Source organism: Equus przewalskii, chromosome 1 (genome assembly GCF_037783145.1).
Source record: "Equus przewalskii isolate Varuska chromosome 1, EquPr2, whole genome shotgun sequence".
NCBI lineage: Eukaryota > Metazoa > Chordata > Mammalia > Perissodactyla > Equidae > Equus > Equus przewalskii.
Window position 1 is genome coordinate 155,388,878 of NC_091831.1, and position 6,383 is coordinate 155,395,260.

The 6,383-nt window shown below is 37.5% G+C and overlaps 1 protein-coding gene across 1 annotated transcript; it reads left to right on the forward strand.

Annotated features, from left to right (window-relative positions):
- The first annotated feature begins 467 nt into the window (after positions 1 to 467).
- Positions 468 to 1,469, forward strand: LOC103548538 (olfactory receptor 4K17). Its single transcript, XM_008516355.2, has one exon. The coding sequence runs from the start codon at positions 522 to 524 to the stop codon at positions 1,467 to 1,469; it is 948 nt and encodes a 315-aa protein (XP_008514577.2). The 5' UTR covers positions 468 to 521.
- The last annotated feature ends 4,914 nt before the right edge of the window (positions 1,470 to 6,383 follow it).

Genomic DNA, 6,383 nt, shown 5'->3' on the forward strand with positions numbered 1-6,383 from the left:
AACCTCACTAACTCATTTATTCAGAGCAGCTTTATATCTGCTGGATCACAGGCCCTTCAAAACTCTAGGGCTGATTCAGAACTAAACAAGAACTTCTTAAGGTGGTTGTGGGAGGAAAATAACTCCCAGATTCACTTGAAATTTGAACTTTAAAAAGGTTGTGCTGAGCTCCTCTGTCCTCCCAAGAATTCAGTCTAAGGTATCTCATCTCCTACAAAGACACAAAGCTTCGGAAGATGGTAGTATCTCCTTTGACCTATGAAGACAAAGCACATGCCTCTGAACTCATGGATTGCTTACAGGAGCCAAGAGAAATGAATAGGATACTGCTTATAAGCTAGGGTTAGAGGTAGACAGTTTAGACTATATGTCCTCCTTCTTAGAGGAACAGGGCATAACAGTAAATTTCAAAGTCAAATGAGATTATTAAAGGACTTAAAGGAATGAAAAAGCTTGGCAACCTCCATAGTATTAGTGCTTTCTTCTTTCTCTCTACAGGTCATCCCAGACCAAACCATACAATGGAGTCCATGCAACAACTAAATCAGTCCCAAGTGTCAGAATTCATTTTGCTGGGACTGACCAACTCCCAGGATATACAGTTTCTTCTCTTTGCACTCTTCTCAGTTATCTATGTGGCCACAGTTTCTGGTAACCTTCTCATTGTGGTCACAGTGTTTTACATCCCAAACTTGTACACTCCCATGTACTTTCTCCTTGGGAATCTCTCCTTTGTGGATATGATCCTTGCTTCCTTTATCACCCCTAAGGTGATTGTGAACTTGGTAAAAAAGCAGAAGACCATTTCCTTTGCTGGATGCTTCACACAGATCTTTCTCCTTCACTTATTGGGTGGAGTTGAAATGGTACTTTTGGTCTCTATGGCATACGATAGATATGTGGCTATTTGTAAGCCCCTACATTACATGACCATCATGAACAAGAAGGTGTGTGTTTTGCTGGTCGTGACCTCATGGTTCTTAGGTCTCCTTCATTCAGGACTTCAGATACCCTTTGTTGTCAATCTGCCATTCTGTGGTCCCAATGTAGTGGACAGCATTTTCTGTGATCTGCCTCTGGTTGCTAAGCTTGCCTGTGTACATACCTACATTGTGCAGATAGTCATTGTTGCCAACAGTGGGATGATCTCTCTGAGCTGTTTTGTAATTTTGCTTATCTCCTACAGTCTGATCCTCCTAACCGTTAGGAACCACTCTTCTACTGGGCAGTCCAAAGCCCGGGCCACCTTGACTGCTCACATCACGGTGGTGATTCTCTTCTTTGGCCCATGCATCTTCATCTACATCTGGCCCTTCAGCAACCACTCTGTGGATAAGTTCCTTGCTGTATTTTACACCATTGTCACTCCTATCTTGAACCCAATTATCTATACTCTGCGAAACAAAGAAATGAAGACAGCCATGAAGACACTGTGGGGTGCTTTTCTAAGTTCTAGAGAGGATACTTAGATTAAAGATATAATTTTGATAGAAATAGGGTATTTTTAAAGGTTTTTAAGGTTTTCTTTTAAAAATTGTTATTACAAATTACAAAGTCAAGTAAAACAGCAAAATTATAAAAATCAGACATTCAATGGTATTTTGAATAGAGTGCCAACAACAAAAAAATGGTTTTATCTTTTTAAACAATGCTGACTGAACTATAAAAACCGTCAAGTAAAAAAACTCACTTGTAGGAGTTGGCCCCATGGTTAAGTTCCCTAGTGGTTAACCCTAGTGGTTAAGTTCAGTGTGATCCGCTTGGTGGCCTGGGTTCAGTTCCTGGGTGTGGAAATACACCACTTATCAGAGGCCGTTGTTGTGGCAGTGAGCCACCTACAAAATACAGGAAGATTGGTACAGATGTTAGCTCAGGGCTAATCTTCCTCAAAAAACCCCACAAAAAACCTCACCCATATTTAAGAAGAGTTGGTAAATATATGCTTTACTGGGTATCAAAATGTTGTTGGTTGAAAGGGAAAATAAAGTGAATCCTCCTAAAATCTATCACATTTTCCTGTAGTGAGAATGATTTGGTGCTTATTATGGGCTCAGAGTTGGCTCTGTCTTCTCAACAATATTAATGTCTGAGTCAGCACTCACATGTGGTGCCTCCTAAGAAAACAGTAATTCTGAGTTTCAGTATCTACCTACACTATCAAAGTACACACATTTTTCTTGTTGCCTCCAAAAAGACTTTAAGGCTGCTAGTATTATCAAATCTTACTCCCATCTTTATACCCCTACATATCCCAATTTCAGAAACTATGATCCTGACTCTAAATTATAAAATTCAGAAAGACACTGATTTTTAGCTTGAGTAGTTTGAATTTAAAATATGATGTTTGGTAATCAATTCCATTATACATATTATTCTTTTCTAGGGAATTAATGTAATGACATTTGGATACCATCACATTGCTACTAATTCCCATTAATAAAACACAATTCAGTGGTCTTTCTATAGCTGTGAACTTGAATAAATTCATTCACAACTTATCTAGCCCTCTCTGTAATACATGGCGTTGATAGATGAGATAAAAATCAGTAGCTTTACAAGTTGTATTTTATCTGTTTAATGAGTCTAATTGTAGGCAAAATGGAGTCCTGATAGCAAAAGATGATTAATACACATTTTTTTTTTCTCTACTTTTACATATCATTTGACCACAGTTATGAAACTAGAATTTAATAATAATCGAAGAACTTGAAATTTTAGGGAAGAAATTTCAGGTAGTGGCAACAACTACAGTTACAGATACAAAAGGTGGTAGGAAAATAATCCTGTGTATGCACTCAATGAAAGAAAATAATCTGAATTACACAACAATACGTGAAAATGAATGGCAAAAGCTGAGAACTAAACTCAACTTTTATAACAGGTAAGTCTCTTATCCCATGATCAAGCTATCTCAGAATGCATTTCTGATAGACTCCAAATTTCTTAGGAATTATTTTCCTATGTTCCATTGAAGAAAATAATGTTCCCAATCTACAAAGCAAATCAAAAGTTTTGGAATATGAATAATAATGAAAACAGAAGCAGCATAAGAGACAAACACACACATTTATTCTACAATAAATGCACACACCTCCATTCCTTGGCTACTATCTTCCAAGTCAAAAGATAAATATACTGAAGAGTAGCTAGGTAACTGTAATGGATTTTCTGAGTCAGCCACAACAACTACTAGAGAGTAGGAAAGAAGCCATGGCATTTGGAGAATTCCTTTGTGTCCCAGAATGGTCAGAGTTCTATTTGAGATGTCCGTGACATATATTCTTACCCACTGCCAAAAGAGGAAGCACAGGGATAGCTTTATACATAGACCACATACAAATGTACACATAGTTGGTGATGTTCAATAGTGCCCAGAAGAGTCCCTTCCCCAAAATCTTCACTCAGTATAGTTTGCCACATGACCTGAAATTCCACTACTTTTTGTCATTCTTTTAGTGATAAAACCATTTCCTTTTAAAAAATGCATTATTTAAATATAGAAAAATACAAACAGTAACATATTTGCTTGTTTTCAGTTATGCGTATCAGACTATGAATGATTTATTAACTCCTGTCTTCTATGACAACCCACTGAGTTCAGAGCCCTGGGGACATGTTGTCCTGATGGGTATTGAGACCAGGAATAGATAAAGATAAAAGTGGAAAAGGACAGAGAAATGGCCCGAGAGACTCATAAAAGGTACACATTGTGTAATTTTTTTAGACATACTTTGATCATACTGTAATGAGATTTCAGAGCATTGGTCAACAGGAGAGAACAACTTTGAACAAAGTTCCATTTGTGTAACGGGTAAATAGTTCTAATTATAAGACACTGCACCTGGAGATTTTGGGTTCTAGCTGGAGTACCAGGATCTTTAGGCACTGCTATCCAGTGTAACCACATTCTGAAAGGAACCAATTATTACCTCCATTCCACACAAAGACTTTGAAAATGTTCATAGCAGTCCAATTCGTAATCACCAATACTTGAAACAATCTAAATGGATAAGCAAATTGTGATCTATCTATATGTTAAGCAATAAAAAGGAATAAACCAGGACGTCCAGAATGGTTGTGCGAACAGTTTGGAAAAATTATCTTCTCAGAAAAACAGCAATAAAACTGGACAAAATTTTCAAATAAAAAAATAAGCCCTTTAAATTCTCTGGAAAATGACCAGAGTAGGACAAATTAAGAAATATTTATTCAAGAAAATCTACTGGATCTTGATAAGAACAAGAGGAGTCTGTGACATTTAAGCTAGAGTCTGCTCCTATTTCTCCCAGCTCTGTGTTGTGAAAGTTCTTTACTGCGCAGGTGGGACATTTTATAGGGACAGGCAACTCCCATTGTCCCTCAAATCTCAAGACCCGAGACAAAGAGATTCTATTCCAGGTGGACCAAGGCAGGCTTTAATAACCGGTGACTACAATCTCCCCTCTTGGCTCTAGCTCCATGTTATGGAGGTGCTCCCAGGGTGAGTATGGAGACAGGAGTGCTTAGAAGCCCTATGGTCCTGACTCAGGAAACTCACTTTATTTGGAGAACAACATGGAAAGTCCATGTCCAGGGCCTATTGTTTAAACCAATTGAGATTATCCTGGGAGCATCAATGACAACCCTAAAAAAATAAGTATTATAAAAGAATATTATGACAAACTATATGTCAACAAATCAGATAACTTACACAGAATGGACAAATACCTAAAAACATACAAGAAGAAACAGAAAATCTCAACAGACATATAAGAAATAAAGATATTAAATTAGTAATTTTAAAACTTCTCGGAAAAAAAAAGTCAGGGCCGGTGCTGCGGCTGAGTGGTTAAGTTCACATGTTGCACTTCAGCAGCCCAGGGTTTCACTGGTTTGGATCCTGGGCGTGGACATGGCACCACTCGCCAGGCCGTGCTGAGGCGACATCCCACATAGCACAATTGGAGGGATCTACAGCTAGGGTATACAACTATGTATGTACTGGGGGTGACTTGGGGAGAAGAAGGAAAAGAAGAAAGAAGAAGAAGAAGAAAGTCCAGGCCTTGATGGCTTCACTGGCGGATTCTATCAAATATTCAAGAAGAAATAACACCAATTCTTCACAAACTCTTCCAGAAAATAGAGGAGTAGGGAACACTTCACAACTCATTCTATGGGTGCAATTTTACTGTGATGCCAAAGCCAGAAAAAGACAGCACAAAATAAGAAAACTACAAACAAATATCACTTGTGGATACGGACCCAACTATATACTACCTATCAGAAACTCACTTTAAATATAAAGACATAGATTGTTTAAAAATGAAAGGATGAAGGAGAAGAACAAATTTGGATGATTGACGTTACTTAATTTTAAGACATTATAAAGCTACAATAATCGACAGTGTGATACTGGCAAAAGAATAGGCAAATATCAGTGGAACAGAATAGAAAGTCCAAAAATAGACTGACATAAGTATAGGTAAATGATCTTTGAAAAAGGAGCAAAGGCAATACAATAGAGTAAAAATAGGCTTTTTAACAAGTGGTGCTGGAACAACTGGACATCCATATGCAAAAAAAATGAATCTATACATGGAACTTACACCTTTCTCAAAAACCAACTCAAAATGTATCATAGACTTAACGTAAATTACAAAACTATAAATATCCTTGAATACAGTGTAGGAGAAAGTCTAGATGATCTTAAGATGGCAATGACTTTTTAGATACAACTCCAAAGGCACAATCCATGAAAGAAATTATTGATAAGCTAGAATTCATGAAAATTAAAAACCTTTGCTCTGTGAAAGACAAAGGCAAGAGAATAAGAAGACTAGCCACACTTGGAGAAAATATTTGCAAAAGACGTATCCAATAAAGGACTGCTATCCAATAAACACAAAGAACTCTTAAAATTCAACACAAAGAAAACAAACAACCTGATTAAAAAACAGGCAAAAGACCAGAACAAAAACCTCACTAAAAATATGTACAGATGAGGGGGCTGGCCCCGTGGCCGAGTGGTTAAGTTCGCGCGCTCCGCTGCAGGCGGCCCAGTGTTTCGTCGGTTCGAATCCTGGGCGCGGACATGGCACTGCTCGTCAGACCACGCTGAGGCAGCGTCCCACATGCCACAACTAGAGGAACCCACAACGAAGAATACACAACTATGTACCGGGGAGCTTTGGGGAGAAAAAGGAAAAAATAAAATCTTTAAAAAAAAAAAAAAAAAAAAAAAAAAAAAAATATGTACAGATGACAAATAAGCTTATGAAAGATGTTTAACATCATACATCAATAGGGAATTAAAATTAAAATAATGAGATATCATTATATGCCTATTAGAGTGACTAAATCTAGAACATTGATAACATCAAATGCTGACAAAGATGTGGAGCAAT